Consider the following 26,355-nt stretch of genomic DNA (forward strand, 5'->3'; position numbering starts at 1 on the left):
GACTACAGGCTGTAGGTAACAGTAACACATTACAGGCAATAAAAAAGAAGGCCTTTGCTGTGCTGTCGTAATCTTTCGTACAGCCCTTAATCTATATAAACTACAGGAGCCAAAAGCCACTAATGCTTACCGAAGAAAAAAAGCATAAATAACTGCTCCATGTGAGAAGATCTTTTTGTGGGTACCTTCTGATTTTATGCCATTTCTGCCAATACTGCCAATACTGATTTGGTAACGTTTTCCACACTGAGTAAATAAATAAATAAACATTGTGTTGATGTGTGTTTGTATGCACTTACAATGTTTTTCAGATAAGTACAAAATATCAAACCTTTTGTATTAGTGTGATTTAATTTAACCCCGTCCTGTGCAAAACTTCTTGACCATGTTTTTGCATTGAAAAATGTTCAAAGCTTTCAAATCAGTTCATCCACACTAGAGTATTGACAATCTGATAACATAATGGTATTTACAATATATGATGGTTTTGCAGAATTATGCTAAGCTAATTAACTTATTTTTTTGTGCTTAGTAAGGCCAAATTTAGGTGAGGTAAGTATGCAGGGACAAGCTCTTTTAAGTTGACCAGCTAAATCAGACAAATTTACTTTAGAAACGGAAAATAATTAAGTTTGCTCCATTATCAACGAGACATATTATTTCTACAATGCGCTACATGAACGCACGAGGGCGTGCTTAGTTACGTTTTTCACTTGTTTGGCGTCTTGAGGCCGCCGTATCTTTATTTTAAGAAACAAGATCATATGACGGCCACTCTGTCAACAAACGTGAATGGGACAGAAATGAGCAGATGCCATGAATTTTAATATCATTTATATCGTTTATTGTGCCTATGGATTGCATTTCTTCTGAAACATAAGGTATGTTTTAAGACATTTTATTTGAACATTCATTTTATGAGAACACTACTACTAATGGTGCTGGTTGCACCAGGAACAGTTGCTTGTGTTGTGTTACAAACAAAAAACTATGAGGCGCCGTATAGGGTTTAAATCAAACTGCGCTTATGAATACATATATAAAAGCGTGCATACACATATATACATTGCTCACATATACATGTATACTATTGGATGTTCAAGCAAACACATATGAAAAACATGTGCTCACTAATGTGAAATCCATACCAATACATCTTATGTTAGTTAAGCTTGCATGTACACTTTTTCGCGCATACATAACTCGATGCGTGCAAACACACCTATACAATACTCGCACATACATACAAACTCTGCGTACATACACATCTATAAAACATTCGCACATACATACAAACTCTGCGTACACACACATCTATAAAACACTCGCACAAACATACAAACTCTGCGCACATAGACATCTATAAAACACTCGCACATACATACAAAATATGACACGCTTTAGTTTGCATGCATAGTGATTTCATATGTGGATGTGCGTGCTTTTCAGTGTAAACGGAAGGCATTTCAGTGTAAACGGAAGTCGTCTTCATTTAGATCAACATGAATCTAAAAGCGATAATAGCCTTAACGTTTATTAGTGCTTTGCTTGCTTGTGCAAGTTGCAATGCAGATGATGTAGCCGATTTCTTTAATAGCGTTTTAAAGTGCCTAACACCGTGTCCACACCGGACGCGACAGGCGCGACGCAACATGGCAACCAGCATGTGCTTAATGGGTTTGTCGCTTAGCACGATTCGCCGGATCCAGCGTGGACAAAAATTGAAATTATAATGGGTTCATTTATCGCTTTGCCGCGGACTCCCGCCATTTAAAAATTAACGGTCATTTCGTTTTACCTCACACACTAACACATTAGTTTAGCGGTTTATTTATTTTATTTTTAATTCCCTATTTGAGAGTAAACTTATATTTTCGTGATTTTCGAGTTATTTGACATCTAAATCAACAGACCGTGATGTAATGAAACTCAGGGCTTTTGATTGTTATATCTGAAGACGGAGCCGCGCTATACTACACACAGTGTGGTTTTATTAGAAATGATATACTGCGCTGTTTAAATCTGCTTCTTCAGTAATGAAAACGGAATTAATAGGCTAAAAGAATAATCTAATGCATTGATTTCATCCTCCATATTGTGTGTGATGACTTATTTTACTTATTTTAATTAGATTAGACAAGCGATGGATAAAAATACAGCATGGATGTATTCATTACAGACGTGTAAGTGAGGCCAAACGGACCCGAGAAAAATATTTTAGGCTAACGTTCTGGGAATGTTTCTTTCCCAGAAAGTTTTCTTAAGGTTTGTTTTGGGTTATCTTTACAGAAATAAAATGTTAGTTTCATGGTTTCTATAACGTTAGAGTAACATTCCCTAACGTTAGTTTTTGGTTCCCAGAACGTTATGGGAACCATAACGGGAACCAGAAACTAACGTTCTATTAACGTAAAGAAAACTTTCCCGGAGAACCAAAAACAAACCTTAGAAAATAACGTTCTGGGAACCAAAAATTGTTAGCTGGGTTGCAACTTGCACAAGCAAGCAAAGCACTAATAAACGTTAAGGCTATTATCGCTTTTAGATTCATGTTGATCTAAATGAAGACGACTTCCGTTTACACTGAAATGCCTTCCGTTTACACTGAAAAGCACGCACATCCACATATGAAATCACTATGCATGCAAACTAAAGCGTGTCATATTTTGTATGTATGTGCGAGTGTTTTATAGATGTGTATGTACGCAGAGTTTGTATGTTTGTGCGAGTGTTTTATAGATATGTGTGTACGCAGAGTTTGTATGTATGTGTGAATGTTTTATAGATGTGTATGTACGCAGAGTTTATATGTATGTGCGAGTGTTTTATAGATGTGTATGTACGCAGAGTTTATATGTATGTGCGAGTGTTTTATAGATGTGTATGTACGCAGAGTTTATATGTATGTGCGAGTATTGTATAGGTGTGTTTGCACGCATCGAGTTTATGTATGCGCGAAAAAGTGTACATGCAAGCTTAACTAACATAAGATGTATTGGTATGGATTTCACATTAGTGCGCACATGTTTTTCATATGTGTTTGCTTGAACATCCAATAGTATACATGTATATGTGAGCAATGTATATATGTGTATGCACGCTTTTATATATGTATTCATAAGCGCAGTTTGATTTAAACCCTATACGGCGCCTCATACAAAACAGTGGTTTTACATTTAGTGAGTAACAGTTATGTGGTGATTGTCACGAGCAGTACGTTTATAAGCATTATGTGACAGTTTGTCTATAAACACAAATACAAGCAAAGCATAGTAGGCAATAAAGCTTAGCGCGTGTACTGTGAGGATGTTAAACTTGTGGAAACCCGCCCTCTTTTGAAGACTACAATAGTCTGTTGCATTTTTTATAAGAATCATTTCCCCTTTTGTAAACACATATATTATATATGTTGTGCTATATTTCTCTACTTATCCTTAACCTTTGCCAAGTAGTTTATGCACTTCTCACAACAGTAAGTAGTACAAACAGAACCACACCATGAATTACGTACAAAATCTTATAATCACTCGTTCATCGATATTTATGATAGTGCCATCATAATGTCCTTGTGTCATTGTTCAGGAACAAGACAGGCAAAATAATTCGCCATGTTTTCAGATTAATGCGTAAACTGTTATGTGTATTTCCTGGTGATATACCTACACTTTTAATGACAAATGCACCAAGATGCATATATAATATATTTCTATTTCATTTTCATATTTACTGGTCTATCAACAAATAACAGCACAATGTAAATCAGAGACCAAAAAGAAAAAGACAAGATTATTTACAGCAAAATGGGGAAAACTACAAAATTAGACAGGTAACACCTCTTTAGTCAGAACTGTACATCACACCTCTTCACATCCTGTACTGTTGGAATCTCTTTCCTTGTAATACTGCTGGAAAGTTTCTTTTAGAATGTCTTATCAGGCATCTGCTGTAAGATCCTCAAATGCTGCAGTCATCTGAGTATGAGGCATGATGATTATAGATCTCTTCAGCAGACATTATCAACGCTGGACAAACACTGCACAAACATTTGAACAAAATACAAACAAAACAGAACCTTTATAACCAAATCAAAATGTTAACGAATATTTTAAGATCTGAGTTTTAAAAATAACATCAATATAAATGAAACCGGATGTGCTTCTGGACCAGTGGTTACATCTTGCGGGGTAGTATAGACCTTTAACCTTATTGGTGAGTAGAACTTTTCGGTTGGGTTAAGGAATGCACCTTGCCTACTTGGAATCATTAACCATTGCCTGATGGTTTCAGAGCGATAGAAACTCGCAATACCCTATATTATTACAAGATTTGGTAAATCATCTTGAAACAGACCCCTCTCATCATTAGGGGCGATGATCTCCTTGTAGAGGGTGTGTTTCATGCCTGAAGGATCTGAGTGTCTTATAGAAAAAGCATTCATGGTTAGATCTGACTATAAAAGTCTAAAATGTAAAGAAAGTATGCATATCGACTAATGCGATGAACTAATGCCTAGATGTGGGAAAAGATAAGAAATTGCTTTTATGGTGTACACAAGTGACTACAAGTAGATTGAAACATTTCAAATGTGATCTGAGAAATGAAACAATGTTTCATTTTTAAAGAGTACATAACTAGGGATTTTTAAGGTTCTACTTTGGTTTATGGAGTGTGACAACAAGTTTATGCATAGAAGGTGTAAAAACTATTATTCCGTAATAATAGGCAGTTATTCTTACCTTACTTCTTGACTGACTCTCAAATAATTCGATCCGCGATTCATCCGTCTAATCCCCTCCTTTCCGCTAGCCTAGTCTGATGTGATTGGTCAGATGGTCTAGTCTGCTGTGATTGGTCTACCACGAATGAGGCTCTCGAGCTACAGTGTTTGGGGGAGAAGAGTGACGTTTTCGCGGGCAGTCCTAGCAAAATGTAGGCGGGGACTATATGTAGTGACGTAAATCCGCGACGGATCGCGAATCGGACTAGGGACGACTCGTTTGCATGATTCAGAGTCGACTCCCTTTTTTCCAAGCCAATAACTTTGTTATTCATTCACCTTCGGATTTACAACTTGGCAGACTGCTTACTTTCAAACACGCCAACATCACACACAGCATGAAATGTCATTTTCATGAACTCATGTTATGTACTCTTTAAACAATGTGGTTTATCATTTTCAGGATGTTATCCGCCCAGGCTTGTCAGTCAACGCTTGTGCACAGACTTGCCACATTACTGCGAAATAATGGTATGGTGCCAATATTTCAGTTCAACACATTATCATTTAGTTGTTTATTACAGTCCTTCGAGATATTCTATTGTTAAATTTCCTTTGTGATGATTTTGGTTCTTCAGTAAAAGCGGTGTGTTAATGCAGACGCCATATCTGCATGAACTTTCTGTAGCATGTTGTCTGGGAACCACCATTCCACCATAGTATTCCACTATACAATTGTTAGTAAAAACATATTTTATAACTAGATGCCAGGCTGGAAATATAAAACATTCTGAATATATCTTTTTCAGAAATTAAGCTTTTTTATTTTAATTGCTCATGGTCATGAAATAGACCCATTAGAATGGGTTTAACTTTTTAAATCTGCTAGTTAGTTTCTTTCATTGATTTAACAGTAAGATTCTTGTCGCTCTCTCTCAAGGTGATTCAGTGCTGGACGGTTCTAGTACTCTCACCCTGCAGGTGGGATGTTTACAGCACCTGACACGACTTTTCGAGCAGCACCTTCACTCACGCACTCATCAGCATGGTTTCCTGGCTCTGCCGTCCCACCCAGCAGACACCGCCTCCCTGCTGGAGGTCCAATTCCTTTTTGACATGCTGCAGAAGACAGTATCACTGAAGGTACAGCTCTACGATCACAGTTTACCTGTTTGATACAGTGAACTGTCTTTGCAATGAGCTAATCATGTTTTTCTGTTAAACAGCTTGTCAAGCCACCTGGTGTCAAGCTGCAGTCTGTTGTGAAAATCTTCCCCTTCAAGTCCCTCAAGCACTTAGAGGTATTTCAGAACAAGCTATTACCACAAATATTCTATCATTCAAAAGTTTAAAGTCGAAGATGCTAAAAGCTTTTTTTTTACTGTGTTCAGCTTAAGCGTATTCCCCCCCATTGTCTGGAGGGTCTGAGGGGTGTGTATTCTCATCTTGAAGTCCTAACTTGCTCAAAAAGTCTCAACTCACTAGAGGTACTTTTCATCTATAAGCACTGATGCAGTAATTTAACAGTAAAATCAAACGTGCGCATGTGCAAAAAATATGTTTGTTTGCGTAACAGGAGCTTCTCTCTCTGTGTGGAGGAGATCTCAGTCCTGCATTACCCTGGTTAGAACTTCATACCCTCAGTTTCAGTTACAATTCTATTTCCTGCCTCGACAAGTCACTAGTAAGACATCCTTTCAACTTTAAACTGGTGCTGTCAAATCGACCCATCTGTTCAAAAATAAATGTTTGTGTTTGTTTATATAATATATGTGTGTGGGGTATATATTTACTGTATATGTATATATAAATGCACACAAGTGCATGTGTATTTATAATAAAAATTGATCTGAATATATCTACATTTATATTTTAAAAAAAAGTACATTATGTATAAATGTACATTACTCATATTTCTTAATACATGCATGTTTATATGTGTATATATAAATTTACACCCCACACACATTATATGAACACAAACATCCATTTTTGAATCGATTAATTAATTGATTTAACTATTGATAATAGATATTGGAGTCAGCATGTAATGAATTTCTGACTGATTTAGAGTCTGATGAATGTCCTGAAGTGGCTGGATTTAAGCCACAACAAGATCCAAGACTGTGCTGAGTTCTTAAAGGTTGGCTGTCTGTGTACTTTATATTAGTCTTGACCTTTTATTTTAAAGCTTCATAATTATATTGTAGAGTAAATTAAATGCAAATAGATTTTTATTTCCCTTTCTGTTTTCATCAAGCCTCTTACTGAACTCGAGCATCTGAATTTGGCCTATAATAACCTCCAGAAAACACCAGTGCTGGGCCTGAGAGCCCAAGCCAAACTCACCACCTTGATCATTAGAAACAATGAATTGGAAACTATTAATGGTGAGTTTTATGACCATTCAACTTTATGCTTTCTATAGCCTGCAGAGTGTATTCTTGTGCTGAGCTTCAGTTGTAAAGTAAATCAGCTTATTTGCATAATTCTTTATTGTCTCTTTTATTAATACTTTGTTGTTTCTTTTTTCGGTTACATGTTTGTCACTCTTGATTGTTTAATGTTAAAATTTTACATGTATTAATTTTCATAAAATAATTTTAGTGCTTGAGTGTGCTGGTGACGTGCCATAGCGTTCATCAGACTGTGTGCATTTCTTTTATAAATATGTTAAGAGAAAGTATATAAAACTAATGTAGTGATAAATGTAGCGGACATATGAGAGCGTGACGTTTATTGGTGTATATCTGTAGCAGTTTGTCAAAGCAGTCACCACATTCACATTTTTTTAACACATTTTGCTGCCTTTTAAAACCTCAAAGCTCCTGATGCAAATGATGCAGCTCTAGCCTGTTGCTGTCAGATGTAACACTTGTAACATACTTGTTACATACATTGGCTAAGAAATAGTTTAATTAACTTTTTACTCATGAATGCATTTTTGATTAATTGCAGGAGTGGAACAGTTGTCATCTCTTCAATTTCTTGACTTGGCTTATAATCTTTTTATGGAGCATTCTCAGTTGGCACCTCTATCTCTCCTTCATAATCTTAATACAGTAAGATACTGAACACAGTGACTTGATCTGCGCTAAAAATGCAGTCTTTTCGATGATGACCAGTCAGCATGTCACGTTTTCAGACATTTGTAAATCTTCTTTTTCAGTTAAATTTGGAAGGAAACCCTTTGTATTTTCAGAAGACACACAGGACATCTACTGTCTGCCACCTCTCTCCACGAGCTAATTTGAAACAAGTAAGTCTTTGAAAGAAGTGAGAGCCTTTGAAGCAGGCCGGTATTAGGCAGGCTCGACTGGGGGAAATTATATATTCTGGTTGGGCAGATATACAGTGAGGGAAATAAGTATTTGATCCCCTGCTGATTTTGTAAGTTTGCCTACTTACAAACAAATGAAGGGTCTATAATTTTTATGGTGGGTTTATTTTAACTGATAGACACAGAATATTAAAAAAAATCAGGGGAAAAAAATGTTATATAAAGGTTATAAATTGATTTGCATTTCAGTCAGTGAAATAAGTATTTGATCCCCTACCAACTAGCAAGAATTCTGGCTCCACAGATTGGTTATGTGCCTATATGGACCACAGATTAGTCCTGTCACTTTAAGAAAGTACTCCTAAATCAGCTTGTTATGTATATAAAAGATGCCTGCCAACAGAATCTGTATCTTCCAGTTCAACCTCTCCAACACCATGGTCCAGACCAAATAGGTTTTAAAGGATGTCAGCGACAAGATTGGAGACCTGCACAAACCTTGAATAGGCTACAGACAGAAGCTTGGTGAGAAGGAGACAACTGTTGGTGTGATTATTTGGAAATAGAAGATATACAAAATAACTATCAAATGCCCTTGTTCTGGAGCTCCCTGCAATATTTCCCCAATGGGGTAAAGATGATCATGAGAAATGTTAAAGATCAGCCCAGAACTACACGGAAGAAGCCTGTTAATGATTTCAAGACAGTTGGGAACACAGTTAGCAAGCAAAACATTGGTAACACATTGGTAACACGCTATGCCACAGTAGACTGAAATCCTGAAGCACCCGCAAGGTCCTCCTGCCCAAGAAGGCCCGCCTGGCTCGTCTTAAGTTTGACAATGAACATCAAAATGATTCAGAAAAGGCTTTGGCGAAAGTGCTGGCACTGCTGTGAGACCAAAATGGACTCCTGTGTTTGGAGGGAGAGAAATGCTGACTATGAGCCCAAGAACATCATGTCTACAGAGAAGCACAGTGTTGGAAACATTCTGCTTTAGGGCTTTTTCTCTGCTACAGGTATACAGGATGACTTCACCGCATTGAGGGGCTGAGGGACGGGCCCATGTACCGTAAAATCTTGGACGAGAACCTCCTCCCCTTAACTAGGTCACTGAAGATGGGTCATGGATGAGCCTTTAACATGACAAAGACGCAAAACATATTGCCAAGACAACCAAATAGTGGCTTAAGGAGAAGCACATTAAATGTCCTAGCCAGTCTCTAGACCCTAGTCCTATAGAACCTCTGTGAAGGAGGCTAAAACTCCAATTTGCTGAGCGACAGCCAAGAAACCTTAAAGATTGACAGAGGAGTGGACTAAATGTATCCGGACACATGTGCAAACCTGGTGACCAACTATCAGAAATGTCTGACCTCTGTGCTTGCCAACAAGGGTTTCTCCACAAAGTACAAAGTTATGTTTTGCTTGGGGATCAAATACTTATTTCACTGACTGAAATGCAAATCAATTTATAACCTTTATATAACATTTTTTTCCCCTGATTTTTTTTAATATTCTGTGTCTATCAGTTAAAATAAACCCACCATAAAAATTATAGACCCCTCATTTGTTTGTAAGTAGGCAAACTTACAAAATCAGCAGGGGATCAAATACTTATTTCCCTCACTGTATATTCATAGTTTATTGTATGCATAATTTTTTTCATTTTTCTGTGAATAAACTGACAGATCATTTTTTAATTCTACAAATAAGTATTTAATAAAAAGTATTTAATTATTTTAATTGTCAGCTGTATATTTTTGGAGGGGCCCAAGATAAAGCAGGGGGGGCAATTCCCCCTATTCCCCCCCAGACCCAGCCCTGCTTTAAAGTCAGTTAGTCTAGTCCTCCTGACACAACAAAGCATAAGATGAACCAATGATAAACCAAATTGTTTTGGGACATATGTTTTCATATGTTTTACAAATGTACAATATGGTCAGAGTCTCTAAACTAGTTCAGTAAATTGGATGTTTTTTAAGAATCATCCAAATATCAGAGTATTGTGTTTTTAGTCCAATATTAAGTTTTTGTGTCTGGAATACACTACCCAACATATAAAATCGGAACAGAATTTAAAACACTACACTCCAAAGAATGGATGTGTTAAAACAACACATTTGTGTTCAGTTATGGAGAACACACAAAATATCATAAACACTTTTCTGCCTGGAATATGCAGACCTGCGCAGACTTTGTTCAGCTATTGTCGCAGCAAATCAGGGCAAAAAAAAATCTGCGTAAAAGTTGTGTAGTGTATTCCAGTGTTAGGTGCAGGTTTGCAGTCAAGCTTGCATGTAATTTTTGCTCTTCTGCTAATAATATTCGTTGAAAAATTGTATGCTGAACTTAATTAATTTCTGTCTGCATCTCAGCTCCAAATAGACGGCACCCCTCTGTCATCTTCTGAGCTGGCGGTGGGTATTAAATGTTTGTTATTGTGGCATCTAAAGTGTTCAGCCCTCTTTGTTTTACATTTGATTCATTCTTTATTGAGGTAGATAAATCTACTGTTATTATTCAGAAAAGCCTCAATATGGATGCAGACTGTAGCATCACAAAGTGATTTGATTTAAAAAAATCCAATATTAATATACATGAGAGATGTCATTCATTTTAAACATCTCTTCACCTTATTTGTTTATTTGTTTATTTGATACCTTATAGTCCCATTTAAAAAAGTCTGAGAAACTTATGCATGTTAGTTATCTCTTGCATTTCACTTATCACTTGTTTTTTAGGTCTTACCTAAATCTAGACAATTGGTTGGTCAGATTTCCTTCACTTCTCAACAACATGGTATGGCACCTGATCAGGGCGGTTTGGAAGTGTCCAGTGGAGGCGGAGACATGACTGACAGTGTGACTGCAAGCATGTCAGGAGTGACCCAAGGCCGAAAGAGAAAACACAAAGTAAGTTTGTTTCAGATTTTCAGTTTTGAAGGCTATCTGATCTGATGGTAAAATGTTTTATAGCATGTTTTGTAGTGATGTGAATTCGTCATAGTTAAATCAACAGTTAATTTTGGATGTAAAGTGGGTTTTTTTGCATTTGCAGAACAAAGTGAAAGTAAGGCGAGCCAGCATTTCAGAGCCTAGTGACACGGACCATGAGCTTACAGGACGGTCTGCTGTACAGGGTGGGTGCTGATTTTTTTTATGTTCCATAAAAGTTCTGTCAGAAATAAATAAAATGGTGTACTGTGGAAATCATGTACTGTATACTGTATGTAATTTGGGTGTCCCACACGTTGTTTGGTTCTTTGTAGATATCATCCTACCACATCAGAAGGACATTGAGAGAATGGACAGCTTTCGAGAACAGCTGGGAGAGGACTGGCTACGTTACCAGCATCACCTTGATGATACTCCAATCCACCCAGCTTTCCCAAAAGTAGACAAAGTTACCATTCAAGTGAATGCCAACTGCTGTACCCCACCAACTAACACACAGCCAACAAATCTGGAGTTTCTCCCCCCTCCACTGCTGTCCTCCGAACTGAAAGAGCAGGAGGACAATGAAGAGATGGAGAGCACAGACCTGCAGCCTGACACAGAGTCCACCCTGCAATGGACAGGCCAAAGTCCCCCGGACACCGAATCGACTCTGGAGACAAGTCTAGGAAACACTCAGACTCCAACTGAGGCCTGCACTGACCCTCAACCACCACAAGATCAGGAAGACGACGACAGGGGAGGTCTGTCTACTCCTTTCTAAGTATGTAGTATTGTGTTTTTTTTATGCTGTGATGCAATACATCAACATTGTGTTCAGGTACTGATATACATTTTCTTGTAAATGCCTCCAGTACTATTTAAAACAAGTTCGAGTGACTCGATGATGTGCATTAGTTGTAAACCAACCAATGTACCTAATCTAAGGTTTTATACAGTTTACACAGTATATAAGAATGGAAAGAATTGTCATTTTTTTCAACAGTGGATTTGTGTAGGCCGGTGCTGGTTGGGCTACTATTAGAAGATGTGGAGACAGATGAGAAAATGGTCTCTGAGCCGCTATTCCTGCGAGTGCGCCAGTGCCACCTGCTGGAGGTAGACATGCACCGGGGGTGTGTTAAAACACGAGTGGAGCTAGACAGCTTGCAAAAGGTCATGGCCACTCAGGTCACCTGCAACGTGAAGGTCAGATGACTTATTTTCTGTTCATAAGGAGCTGTAAGATGATTATTAACATTATGGAGCATCATTGTTTCAAGTCTATCTCTTTGACTATCTTAGAAGGAGAAGATGACTCACCCAGGCTTGGAGCTCCACTTCCGGTACATCAGTCGTGAGAGACAAAAACGTTGCTACATAATGCTGGATGACAAGCCACAGGAGGAATTAAAGGTCAGCAGGAATACTTATCATGTGACATTCAGGCAATGTTTCTAGACTTTTTCCTAATGCAGCAGTTTTTAAAGTATGGGTGGTGATGTGTTTTAATATAATTTCTTAACGTCCATTTTCTTAATAAATATACTTAGTTAAAATTTGTTCAGTCTAGTGCAGAATGGTGTAGTTGTGTTGTTGTTTTCTGTTCCGTAATATCATGTGTGATTGTGTGATCTATCTATCTATCTATCTATCTATCTATCTATCTATCTATCTATCTATCTATCTATCTATCTATCTATCTATCTATCTATCTATCTATCTATCTATCTATCTATCTATCTATCTATCTATCTATCTATCTATCTATCTATCTATCTATCTATCTATACAGTAGATAGATAGATAGTATATCTACTGTATATATATATCTAAATGTTGCAGAATAACTTTTTCAGTCTTCTGTCGTTCTCTTTGATGAACTTGTGCCATCTAAGGCTTTGGTGTCAGCTGAGTTGCACCTATATAGTGACAATGAATTAAAATGTTTGCCCAGTACATTTTGTGTTGAGGAGCCCACACTAACAGGACAAAGCTATTTCTTAGAATGCAGAATTTTTATAAAAATAGTTATTTTTCATTCACAGTCTTGCAAAACATACACTGAAAAAAATAACTTGTAGAATTTACTTAATAAAATCCTCGTAACAATTTGCACGAACTTTTTTAAAGTAAATTTGCTGCTATAATTCAAGTACGACTTACTAATCAGAATAAAGTACATTCTACTTATTAAATACATTACGTTTTTGTTAAAATATCAAGTAAATGTTACTTAAAGTAAACGAAAAAATTGCTCTGATCAAAATCATGTGTTTAATTCAAACTTCACAGATCACTTACTTTCATATTGAAATATACTTCTTTTTTACAACATAGATGGTCAAGTAAGAAGAGACTGGTGGTCTCTGTACTGGTATTAGCACAGTTACTGCACAATAAATGAAATAACACACTTCATGACAAATATTGTGCCGAAGCTCTCCTAAATCTCAAAGATAAATCAACACAAAACACGAACATAATTACGAAAAATACGAACATCTTTCTTTTAACTAAAAAACACTTAAGATGGCAATTAATCTCGAAAATGAATCTCCTAATGCAGTCAGACACAAAGCATGCTGGGAACTACGGATCAACTACCGAAGTATTTATATCTACAATTTTTTTTTATGTAGTCTCAACACAAAATAAATAAGTAAACTTAATTTGACCAATCTAAATGGGTTTAACATAATAAAATTTAGTTGGATTTACTTAATAATTTGTTCAATTAAAATTACTCAAACAAAATAATTAAAATCTAAACGACCAATATTAGTAGATTTTATTCAAGATTTTTACGTTATTTTAACAAATTTTTTCGGTTAAAAACAGGAACATAGTTATATTAAGTATATTTTAATCATTTCTTTTCATAAGATCTACTAAGGCAAAAAATCATTTTTTTCAGTGTATATTACATGTACACTAACAGGCATCACTAAATTAAATATATATCTTTCTCTGCAATCAGTAAAATGTACTTAGACTAGACTAAAGTATCACAGGATTCCTGTTATTGTAACCCTTACAAACATCTGTTATGGTAACCATTGTTTCTGTAAAAAACATAGTTACTGCAGTTGTTGTTTCTGCACTAAAACTTGCCATCTTGTAAATGGAAAATTATTTAAAGGTGATAACAGCAGTTCGGGAAAACACTCATTGCTAAATGTGTCATTTTTCTGTTGCTTTGCCTGCTGTGCTCGATTCAAGCAGCATGTGGGAATGAGAATTACTGAGTAGAAAATAAAGGCACATTTAATAAAACATGCAACCCACCACCTATGACTAAATATGACCAAATTGACATTGTAATCCTGTTGTTTGACTGGTTTTGCTTAATTCAGAATCCTGACTCCTCAGGTATTAGCCGAGGTTCTCTCGAAAGTCGCGGAGGAGAACAAGGAGCAGGCTTACGACGAAATGCCAGAGACGGTTCGGCTGCAGTGCCTGAAGTGTCACACAGAGTTCTGCCAGCCCGCCACTGAGTCAGAAGTCAGTTTGCACCACCTGGATGAACCAAGAAATGACAGTAAGGAGCTGTAAAGATAATGAGCAAGGAGATTTTTTTTGGCCTTAGGCGAATAGGCGGATCTTGCTCCAGGCTCAACATTTCAGGGAGCAGTACAAACATGTGCAACAACCCGCTCCCTATGGTTACAGAAATTGCTGCATTTCTGTGGTTACCTCCAGCAACCTTTGCAGTTTTTACGTAGCTCTCTGATGGGTTTCGGCCAGGTTAGCCAAAAATTAAGCATGAATCACTATTAGCGTGGGATCGTTTAGTTGGAACATGACAAAACCGGGTTTAAATGCACGATCAAAGAATACCATGAATAGTTGCCAGAAACTGGGTGTGGGGGATTTTGATACATTTTTATTGATGTGTGATTAATGTATCATATGATGCCTTTTCGGCATAACCCATTGAAGTTTCATTTTTTACTTTCATGTCATTTTGGCCTTTTAATCCGTTGGTTTGTTACTGAATTCATCCTTCTGCTCTGCAGCACTGAAAAGTGTTTTAAAACATGCTTTGACACGCAAGCTGGAGGTTCTGGGACATTTGTTCAGCTGCTTTTAGTCTGTTTGCTTGGTTTCCTGCCGATCATTTGGCCCAAACACATAGCTTGTTCTGCATGGGGGCAGAGATGAGTGAAGGTGTTTATTTTAAAAGCACTAGAGGGCTTCAAATAAACCAAGAGCAAAGAAAATATGTAAAACACTTGCTCTTATGAGGATTTTCTTTTTAGTTGTTATTTGACACATTTTTTTTAAACCTATATTGTATTAGATTGTCCCAAAAGCGTGCTTATTTCGTTGTCATATTTAGTATTATGATCATTTTCTTTTGAATCTACAGGTTGTACCTTTATTTGCTCCGAGTGCAAAAGCGATCATGTGGTTCAGTTGGCCATCCAATCAGCAGCTCTCTACACCAGTACACCAGTTCACTGTCCACTTGACCAGAATGGTGGGCAATACTTCATTTTTGATGATAAAGACACACCTGTCTGTCCTCGGCACATTGAGGTCTGTGTTTTTTCAAACTAGTAACTCTGTTTGATTTGAAATGTTCATGACTGATTTTATAACACATTATTCATTTATATCCTTATCCCTCCAGTTACTGGACCCAGGACAGACTGTACTATCCCATGGCAGCCCTCTCCATTTGACCCAGTCTTCAGGAGTCTCTGAAAGGGAGACGCAGGGAGATTCAGATTTCTTCTACACAGCTCAAAACCTCATGTCCAGTTCTTTGACCAATCAGAGTGAGGCATGGGCTGACCAGAGCACCTCTCTACCAATCAGCTTCAACGGAACTGATGGACTGGTACAGGGTACTTCAGAAGGGCCTAATGAGTGGGTGGCTGACAGATCTTGTCACAACAGCTGTCAGAAACATCAGGACCAACATTCGTCACAGCACACAGAAGGATCCAATCATGGTGAGTGGCCTACCTTGATTCTATGTGTTCTGACTGATACTGTATGTTCGTAAAAGAAAGCAATTCATATTTTGAGCTTATTTAGTGATCAGTGTCAATGTAAACAAACGTATCAGAGAGCTAAATTCAAATAACTTAGAATGTTGTTGATTCTCAGATTCTCGCATGTCTAGCTGTCATATTCAATCATCACGAGACAATCGAGAACCGATAAGATATTTACTGTATTTACGCTGTATCAGTTTCTAAATAAGCTCAAAATATTATTTGATTAATGGAACAAGGGAAGTCATATACATCTGGGATGGCATAAGGGTGAGTAAAATATGAGAAATTTTTCTTGTTTGCATGAAGTGTTAGGGATAGTTCACCCAAAAATGAAAGTTCTGTCATCATTTACTCACCCTCAGATTGTTCCAAACCTGTATACATTTCTTTTTTCTGCTAAACACAAAGGAAGATATTTGGAGGAATGTCAGTAACCAAACAGATCTCATCCCCCATTGACTCCCATAGTATTTATTTTTGTAAATGGGAGACGAGATCTATTTGGTAACTGACATTCTTCCAAATATCTCCCTTTGTGTTCAGCAGAACAAAGAAATTTATACAGTAAATGATGGCAGAATTTTCTCTTTAGGGGCCTCTTACAGCAATAAACTGTTTTCTCATGGATAAGGCTTGTTTGATAAAGATGGAGTTTATGTAGAATGTCATTTGAGGGAAAGGTGGTTTGGATAAAAATTGTAAAAGTGTTTATTTTTAATAAAGTAACTAATTGAAAGTCATTGTCCTTACAGTTCTTTGAAAATAAGCAAGTTTGAGGAGTTAACTTCTCCCCTCTACTTCTTTATAGAACACTAAGTTGTGTCAGAAAATGAAGCATGTCATGTTTGGTTTTGTGGTATTCTCCTGTTAATTCTGAAAGTTTAAATTCATGTTCATTTTTTGGGGGGTATGGTAGCCTCAACTTTTGTGTCACAGAGCATTTTGACTGTATCTCATTTCATTTCAGCTCTGTTTGACATGTCAGAGGCAGTGGACCATCGGCTTCAGCTTTTTCTGGATGTCGAAGTGTTTGAGGGAGAAGAGGAGCTTTGCTGCTTTTTAAAGGCAAGAGCACATGTTCTTGAACATTACCTGTGAAAAAATGAGATCCGTATTAAGAGGATGTCTACCTGGAAAAAGTCTAAAGCAGTGGTCCTCAAACTTGGTGCCCCAAGATGGAATATAGAAATTGAGCACACAGCAGAATAGTTGTTTTAATGCACTCCCCACCAGCTTTTTGTTCTGTTTGTTAAGTTAAAGTTTTGGTAAAGGGCTCAATTCAAAGACTCAAATTTAATGAACCTTTAATGAACCCCAGCAAACTTGAAATAAAGTGATAGTTCACCCCAAAATGAAAATTCTGTCATCATTTAACTCACCCTCTTGTGATTTCAAACCTTAATGACTTTCTACTGCAGAACACAAAAGAAGATATTTTGAAGTAAGTTGGTAACCGAACACCACTGGCCTCCATTCGCTTCCATTTTATGGACACAAAACCAATGCAAGTGAATCGGGGCCGGTTAACAACATTCTTCAAAATATCTTCTTTAGTGTTCTGCGGAAGAAAGAAAGTCATACAGGTTTGAAATGACAAGATGATGAGTAAATGATGACGTGATGGGTGAACTGTCACTTTAAAGATTTTTAAGTCATGATTCAAGTGTTTGAAGCAGTGCAATAGTGTTTAAGTTGCCATCTTTGAGATGACGGAATTGGTTTTATAAGCTTGTGTGTTTTTACCTGGTTTCAGATGTCCATCGTGAAGTTTGGAGATCCAGCAGAGTTCCAGTCTCTCATGGTTGTGTCTGATCAGTACATCTACATCTTAGAAATCACCTCAAAGTCCCAGTAAGTTCTTTGCTCAATTCTTTTAGTTAAAACAGGTTTTTAAATCATTATTGATCATGATCAGTTATTGGGTTTGATGTGTTAGCAGACTATTAGTGGTATAATCTCATGCATTCAGCACTCATATCATACATTATTTATATAAGCTAGTGCTAAATTGAACTGAGCAGACAAGCACATTTTTTGTGTTTTCACTTTAAAGGTCCCGTTGAACGTGCAGTTTCTGCCAATCTCATATTAATCTTCAGAACCTATATTGTAGTATTGCATGCTTCGTATCTTCGAAGAGTGTTTAGTTTGATCTCATTTATAAAAGATCGATACAGCTGTACGATTATTTACGGAAAAATATGACCTCATGGGGGTGTGCGGGGGAGGGTATGTTGAACTAAATCACGAGCACACAATACATCATCGCATTGATTCACTATAAGTTCGTGTTGTTAACATTATGCACGTATGGACTGATTGCCAACAAAACACAGACATATGACTTGGTTTCACTTACCGTGTGCGGTTCATGTCCAACATCTTTTAGCACTGGGACCGCTCCATCTATCAGTTTCAAACAATCTGCAAATCCAGCGTTATATCCACCGTTTATATACGGTTTTTCCTGCATAGAGAAATTGGAGGTGGCCGCCTCCGTCAAATGTCGTGCCGCCTCAGGCTCTCGCCAAAATTATGTTGCGAGTCTTCACAAGAAATGCTGCGTGCATTTAATAGACTGTCATTTGTAACTGCAGTTGCGATATTAGGCCACAGTCGTTATCAGCACACTAAGGCACTAAAACGAGTTGCAGAACAAGAGCCAGCCTGTGTTTCACGGCTGTTTGTTTTGCATCAAAGTACGTTTAATTTCTTGAAATTTATTAAATTAACATGATGTACATTATTGTAATGTCTTTTGCTGTGCAGTTGGATCGTTGAATCAGCGTATACTGTACACAGCGAGTTCGCCAGTATGAATGCACATTGCGTTCAGAACGACTCGCACACGAATGACTCATTTGAACCGATTCTTTTAAACTATTGAACTTTTCAGTCACTAGTGAATATAAGAGATCATTTAAAGTGAACCACAGAGAATGCAAGATGTGAATGAGCTTTGCTCATTTAGTAAGACTGGTTACTTCAGTTGGCTATTGTGGGCTGAAAAGTTAGTTGAAATGATAAAAAAGCTTCATTTGATTAAAAAAACATTTTTGTTTGGTTGAATAAAAGTAATGTTTTATATAACTTAATAATTGTCATTTTTATCTAATTTTATTAGAACTTTTAATATGTCAACCTCAAAGTCACTTTGGTTAAGCCACTTAAAGGTACGGTAGGCCTGACGCTACATGTGTGTGTACAAGATCAGGATGGCACCACCTCCGCCTCATTTTGAGCCAGGAAAAACCCTGTTATATAACATCCATCACTGAAATGCCGTGAACAAACAAACACACCTCATCTTCTCTCAGTATTGCAAGAGTAATGAGCTGCAGCTGCAGGCCCACAGTACAGCCAATCTTGATGGTAGGCTAGGACGATGTCTTCCTATCACTCGTTGGTTGACGCGTGGGCGGGCTATTTCTTTCGCCTTGCCGTGGGCATGCTTTTCCAGTAGAATTGCCCAATAAGGGACTAAGAAAAGTTGGAAATGGATTTTCATGTTTGAAAAAACTTTCCGAAACTTATACGAACCTTGGGGGGAGTGTATTGAGCGCAGTTGATGTTCAAGCATGAGAAGTTAGCACGTTTAACATTGTAAATAAGTCAGAATGCATGAAACACTGTTAAATCACCCCTTTACACGCATTTAAATGATAGTAAAATGGGTCCTAACAGAGATGAGAGCTCCTTCAATACTATCTGAAAAGCATCACGAGTTGAGACCTTCGGAAGATGGACGATAAAATGCCAAAATGGGGTTTAATAGATTGAATGAAATGAAAGCATTAACGTCACGCAGTGTTTTGAGACCCAACAAATTTTTATAAAAGACCAGATCGGTTCAGCATACCCAGGCGTGTTCCTTTTTAAAAATCCACTCACCTAATCCTGTGTAGTCTTAGATCATTTCATTTGCATTATACGTTTACTAAAATATCCTGTTCCTATCCCCGGTGTCAGGGTATATGTCAGAATAATCGGCAAGTCTCTAAACTCAAACCCTCATGCCACAGAACTTAAATGCAAATTCTTCTGCAAGAGGTTTGAGTAAAAAACCTAATTTGTGATTGGTGATCACCTCAAATATATTAAACTTTTTTAAATACACAGTTGTATGCAAACCCTGGGCTCATGATTCACTAACATGTTTTGTCTTTCTCTCCTAATCTCACATACATACACTGTCACTTATTTCTGTTGCAGAGGGCAACCCTCAGACTGGCTGCGGAAAAGAGAAAGCCATCGATTGTGTGAGCTCAGTTATTTGGAGGTTGGTCTTGGCTCTCAGAGCATCCACCTGGAGTTTGATGAGGGGGCAGCAGCATACACACTGCTGGTACGGAACAGTGCCCGATGCAAATGGTTTTTCAACAAGCTTACAGGCAAGTTCTGTAATTCTATAGAAGGTAATAAAGTATTCAATCAAAAGATACATTAGCCATAACACAATATATTTTTGTCAATATGTCCTACCTACTATTGCCTCTCAGAACTTTCATACATAAGGTCTTTTAGTCTTATGGGTTGCAAACATAATTATTTTACTCAAATGTTTTCACGTGGACCTGTGTTTTTCACATTCACTTGAAATGCTGCTTCTTTTATATGTTGGTTTGTGATGGTTTCAAGACTCGTCTGAAATCAATCTGTATGTTGTTATGTTTCACCACATACAGCGAGGATCATGTTTCGCAAAAGGATACAACAGGAGCAAAACAAACATTGACCTGAATTTGAAAAAAGAATGGAAAAATTCTCCAGGGAGAATTGCATAACTTGAACAATAAAATGAAAACTATTATGTTATGTTCTTCATCAGAGTCCCTAAAATAACTTCAAACATTAAGAAAAACTGTGTATAATGTTAGAATGCATTAAGATTTTTTCTATCATAATAATAAATTGTGACATAATAGTAAATAGTTCACCTAAAAATGAAAACTCTTTCATTATTTACTCACCCTCTTGTCATTTCATGTTCAGGGGCATTCTGGCCATCTGGCGTACCGGGCGTTTTTGCCGGTGGACCGCTAACTTATGGGGCCGGAACGGCGTGTTGGCCGCTTAGACGGATGTATTATAAATGCTAATGCACGCAACAATGCTAATGCAAAAGACATGTATGCATGCACCAGCCCAACACACCCCTCCTCCCCCCCCGTCGACAGATTCGGTGCAGGGCCGATGCGGGCCTAAAAATGCCAGGGCCGATTTTTCTTCTCAGTCCAGCCCTGTCCATGTTTATGAGGTCTGAATGAAAATGGCCACGTCTCATTGCCAGGTGTCATTCTTTGTGAACTTCTAGCACCTTGTGATAGGTGCTCGGCTGTCTCCATGAAAGCGAATTCATGACTCATTACCTTGTTGATCTTTTCTACTTTTTACTCTCTAAAGCACTTAATGAGATTCTCATTCATTTAATTATTATAAAGTCTTTAATTTGTTGGGCGGTCCAGTCAATACTGGGAATAATACTGCAAAACATAATGTAATGAGTAATCACATTAAGGTGGAGAAATTCTGCAAATCACTACAGCTCATTGCTTTTGTGCAGACATTGCAAGGGACTTGGCTCCAAAGTCTGACAGCAAATTGAAGGGCATCTCCACCACCCGGCTCAACCCACAGCATCACCTCTGGTATGTCTCGCATTTTTTCTCTTGCTCTCTCTCTCTTAGGATACGCAAGAACCAATGAGATTAGTTATCAATGTGCCGCTATATTTGATTGTTGTTATGGATATGCAACATACTCCCAGTGTATCAACCCAATTTTACAACCTTATTATTACTGCTGTTTGTCTTGTTTCTACATTGTATCCTCCTCTCTGTCTATCCTATAGGCATCTAGTCTGTGAGGAAGCCCAACCATGTGAGGAAGAAGACAGCCATCCTCCCTTCCGGTATCTCCTAGGATTCCTTCAACAAGGTAAGAGTTCATGGTTCTGAGATTGATATTACCCAAGATGGAGCCAGCCAGTGACTTCTGCATGTGAAATCTTGCCCATGACTGGAAATTGCACAGCATGTTTTGCTAGATTGACTAAACGAGTAAGACCTGATTCATTAGGACATACGTAGATGTATTAGACAGAATAAAGTGTGAGAACAGAGGTGGGACATTCACCTTCAGGAAATGCATGTTCTTTTCAGTTCCATCAAGTTCTGATTAAGCAAACTAAAGCGACTGTCATTTTCTTCAGTGATTCATAACAGCTTCCTTAGATGATTGTAAAAAAATACTGCTGCCCAGGTTTAGATGCACCTTTGCATGTATTAGTCTAAGGGCTTGCTTATGTTAGGGCAGTGGTTCTCAAACTGTTTTGTTGTAAGGCCCCTTTTGTTTAGAGTGCATTGCTTTGCGCTCCCCCCAAATAAAAACTAATAATCTTAAACTTAGAATTTTAATTAAACCAAAAGCATATTCAGTTATACAATGCTGGAACTTCAGTACTTTTGGTTGGTGGTCTTATTTTTCTCATGTTTGATTTGGTAAATGTTTTGACTATGGTAAATTTCTGTATTTTATAAAATGCCATACAATCTGTGACCCCCTCGATCCATCTTGGGGCCCCCAGTTTGAGAACCACTGTGTTAGGGTCTTTTTGTTATTATTAGACCAAAACTCCCCGAAAACAGATTTTTCTTGAGTGATCCAACTGTGAATGGCTGGTTCGACTTTTAAGAGCCTCAGCTGGCAGCCTGACGTGCCCCTTAGTTTTCCCTCAGTTTCTTGAGTTATGCCTTGTGTTTTAAATAAGTACTGGTATTAAAATGTATTTAACAAAGTAATGTTTTTTTGTTTTTCTCAGATAGCTCTTTGGCCTCTATTAGTGTACTTGTCACCAAGGAAATGCTCTTTCTCCTCGATGAAGACCACCAGTGGAGCAAAAGCCAACCAGAAGGACAAACAAATAGTGGACAGGTGACCGTTCAGGAAGCTCAGCCAATCAGCTGCGTCAGTTCCGTTCATCTGTTCTCGTCAGATCCGTGCCGACTGGACCTCAAACTTTATGATGAGGTGTGTGGATGCATCTTTCCAACACATGATCAGGGGTCTCAGATTTATTTTATCCTTAGAATGTGCACACGCACAAAAGGAAGATTTTGCGTACACACAAAATTTTTCAGATTTATAAAACCACGCATACGCCAGAACCTGCGCATAATTCGCTTTATAAATCCCTGACAGGAGAAGACCATGCGTATGTGTATCTCCTCCCCGATATAACCATATATGGATCTTGCAACGCCTAGTTTAACTATGCATAATGTAATCTGCATATCATTTCCATATGCATATTTCCATTCACGTGACGGTACGAGACATGTGCAAGATAAGAGCCAATGGACCTCTCCACAACCGCACCATTAATCATTGTTCTCGCTAGAAATGTTTGGTCACACTTCTGAACAGGGGGCAATTCCCGCTATTAACAAATCATTAACTAAGACTTTTTCCCCAATAAACTCTTAATTTGTTGCTTATTAATAGTTAGTAGTTTGGTAGTTGTTGGGTTAAGGTATTGGGTAGGATTAGGGATGTATAGTATGGTCATGCAGAATATGTGCTTTATGAGTACTAATAAACAGCCAATAACAGGCATGCTAATAACAACTAGTTAATAGTGAGAATTGCCCCCTATACTGAAGTGTTACCAAATGTTTTTACTTTGATTAAATATTTTTTTAGAACAAGAGTTCTGCAATTTAGTTTAAGAGGAATTATAATGCACCTTTTTTTTGCCAATTAAGCCTCTTTCAGTTATTCTCAAAGCTAAACTTCAGTTTACACATGCACAAATGAGGCACCCATACATCTTTAATATACAGTATATGTAATAATATATTTGAATAAGGACTTAGGACATCAATTTTCCAAAGTCGGACATCACTTGATCACTAGCTACTGTATAAAAGTACAAAAATTACTATAAAAGTACTATAAATATTACATATACAAAAAAACATAATCCAAAAAGAAACACTATTTGGATCTATTTTAATTTTAAAGCCTTGTTTCTTCAGCATGAAATGTAAGGCAGTGGAAGACACTTCACGTTGTTTTTTTGTGTTCTAGAGAAATATCTCCTAAAAAATCTCACATTACATCTAAAGAGTCTATTAGATTTAAATGGTCAGATTTACTAACAGCTTCCAAAGCATTAAACTGCTTCTGTCAGGATTTACTAAAGACACACAGTGACACACATTAGCACTGAATAGGTGTGGACACAGTTGTTTTTGCAGCTCACCTTATTATATACATTTCAAGGAGTTTCCTTTTCAGACCTAAAATTTATGGTCCTTATGGGAGAGTATGTCAATGATTCACGCTATGTGATTTACTAACATTTGCACTTACTCAATTTACTGGTATTTGCACCATTATTTAACGCCCCACAAAATCATGTGTTAAACCCGCTAATTTGCACTGCATGCTCTTGGTAGATTGCGTTGATCATTATCAAAATGAGATATTGCGCCTGTGATTTTAATGTGCGCCTTATCCACACCCATCAGTGCTTTTTTGAAATTGTGCTCTCATGCTGATTTGCCCCGTTTAGTAAATCTGGTTTCTTTTTTCGTTTTTGACAGATGGTCAAGACAGAAAAGACATGGTCTCTACATGCTGAAGATTCCAAGCTATTGCAAGACTTAGTGGACTGGATAAGAAATCAATGGGAAGCCATGTTTGGAGTTAAACTGGCAACTATCAAGCATTAGCCTTAGTGTGAGAGAAACACATCTACCTTACATCATGAAGATTCCTGCCTGGTCATGAACCTGCTTACAAACTGTGTCTGACTGTGTTTGTGTAAATGTGGTCGGTCTGTCTCCATTCTGTCCTCACAAGTTACTTGGTTATTTGTGCGAATGTCTAAAATGTTGTCTCCTTCAAGTAAGCTTCATGTAGTGACAATACTGTGCAGAGTGCCTTGTTGGTGTACACCAAGATACAGTCCGACATCTCTTCTTATATAACTATGCATGCACAGGCAATTGATATATTTAGGACTGTTTGAGGGATGAATGTGGGAATTAAGGTGTATTTTGATCTCAGGGTGAAAGCGTTTTCAGTTCTCCCAGAAAGGTTCCTAAAAATTATTGGTCCAGTTCATCCGGGATAATTATGGGTTTACTAGAGTGTCGGTGGTGTGCCAGGTTAGTTGCTAATACATGTCACTGACCTAAAATACCATCCCATTCCTTAATACTTTGTTCTTGAAAAACTTTAAATGGGTACACGTGATTCTTGGTGATGAACTTGGACTGTATAAAAATAATTATATTCCAGCACTGAGAGATGGTAAAAGGGAGTTATGGAATGCAGAATAATAATCAAGCAGATAACTGTGGAGACAAAATTGTTTAGAAGTTAAAACCACTGAGAGATGTTATGCACTTTTGTTCATAATTGCTTTAAAACTAAAGCTTGATTTTATTAGTACAAAGTGTTATAATTAAAAAGCATACGTTCATTCTAAATGTATTTATTTTTAATTTATTCGTCTTTGTAATAGTCTTACAGGGAATTACAAATGTGATATTTTTTGTAGAAATAATAAACATCTTATAACTTGTCACAATGAAACTGTTCCGAAGTTACTTCCGATACGGACCCATTAAAGAGCCAATAGCATGACACATGTCTGTTCTCTTCATATCTACAAAGGTTAATTTGCCATGTACATGATAAGAAATGTCCACCTTGTTATAAACAAATACTTATAGCTAGTAGACAAATAATACTATATGCTTGATAATTATTCTTGCTTTAACAGACAATGTGTCCTATAATCGTGTCTGATTGTTTATTTCTTTAAAAAAAGGTCTAAATTATAAGCCTGCTTTCCCAAGAACATAAATGTAACACCTGTTTTAAAAACTATATGAATGAAACGTTTGGAACTGAGTAAAATCTCAACATTGAAAATAAGGTTAATAATGTAAAAATATTTACACACTTTAAAATGACTAATAATGAAGAATACAATAAATCTGAATTAACAGTCCACCCGGTTACTATTGTATTAGAAGACAAGGTGGACCATGACAGAGTGGACATACTGAGGTAAATTTGCTGCAACATGGTCTGTAAATGTAATACAGTAAGGACAGTCTTTAAGTGTTGATATTTCTTCATTACGTTCCAGTAAGAGGACAGAACAAAAGCCAAGTTACAAATAATAACCATGTAAATATTCTATTTTACATCGCAACAGCTGGACTCACATAGACATAGGCCCATACTTTGCAATTCTGTGCTAAAACTTACATAAATGTGCAAAAGAATGGTACCCTAATTGCTGCACCATGTAGGGACACGATAAATATTACTGACATGGGATGCCACTGTTAATAATAATATTTTTAATTTACAGACTGTAAGTCCATAAAAAAT

General features: G+C 37.3%; 1 protein-coding gene across 1 annotated transcript; it reads left to right on the forward strand.

Moving 5' to 3' along the window:
- The first annotated feature begins 763 nt into the window (after positions 1-763).
- On the forward strand, positions 764-25,346 carry stk11ip (serine/threonine kinase 11 interacting protein). Its single transcript, XM_057337271.1, has 26 exons — positions 764-881; positions 5,181-5,248; positions 5,658-5,860; positions 5,944-6,018; positions 6,109-6,204; positions 6,294-6,401; positions 6,789-6,860; positions 6,978-7,107; positions 7,676-7,779; positions 7,887-7,976; positions 10,376-10,417; positions 10,742-10,912; positions 11,058-11,139; positions 11,269-11,697; positions 11,940-12,142; positions 12,239-12,349; positions 14,306-14,474; positions 15,306-15,475; positions 15,570-15,894; positions 16,910-17,007; positions 17,696-17,793; positions 20,155-20,333; positions 21,506-21,590; positions 21,794-21,879; positions 22,763-22,971; positions 24,549-25,346. Exons 2-26 carry the CDS (start codon positions 5,182-5,184, stop codon positions 24,675-24,677), a joined length of 3,531 nt encoding a protein of 1,176 aa, XP_057193254.1. The 5' UTR covers positions 764-881; position 5,181; the 3' UTR covers positions 24,678-25,346.
- The last annotated feature ends 1,009 nt before the right edge of the window (positions 25,347-26,355 follow it).

The sequence above is a fragment of the Triplophysa rosa genome, linkage group LG7 (genome assembly GCF_024868665.1).
Source record: "Triplophysa rosa linkage group LG7, Trosa_1v2, whole genome shotgun sequence".
Classification (NCBI taxonomy): domain Eukaryota; kingdom Metazoa; phylum Chordata; class Actinopteri; order Cypriniformes; family Nemacheilidae; genus Triplophysa; species Triplophysa rosa.